The sequence below is a fragment of the Crocuta crocuta genome, unplaced genomic scaffold (assembly GCF_008692635.1).
Source record: "Crocuta crocuta isolate KB4526 unplaced genomic scaffold, BGI_CrCroc_1.0 scaffold234, whole genome shotgun sequence".
Classification (NCBI taxonomy): Eukaryota; Metazoa; Chordata; class Mammalia; order Carnivora; family Hyaenidae; genus Crocuta; species Crocuta crocuta.
Window position 1 is genome coordinate 2,933,193 of NW_027529647.1, and position 217 is coordinate 2,933,409.

Sequence of the window (217 nt, forward strand, 5' to 3'; positions counted from 1 at the left end):
AGTGGGCCCAGGGTGGCCCCGCAGCCCAGCGGGCAGTGCTGCCGCGCCCCGTGTGGGCATCGCCGCCGGTGCTCAGCCAGGGCCCCACGCAGCACCCGTGCGGGGCAGCCCTGGTTGGGACAGGCCATCAGCTCGAAAGGGCAGGAGTCCTGGTGCCCCCTGCGATGGGCCAGGGGGCTCGTCACCAAGCAGCCAGCGTCCGCGTTCTTGCACTGGG

The 217-nt window shown here is 73.7% G+C and overlaps 1 protein-coding gene across 1 annotated transcript in view; it reads right to left on the minus strand.

Moving 5' to 3' along the window:
* Positions 1-217, minus strand: part of RNF151 (ring finger protein 151) — a 2,208-nt gene that overhangs the window by 299 nt on the left and 1,692 nt on the right. Inside the window, 1 exon segment of the mRNA XM_077762647.1 lies at positions 2-212. Within this exon segment, the coding sequence (XP_077618773.1) occupies positions 2-212 (211 nt within the window).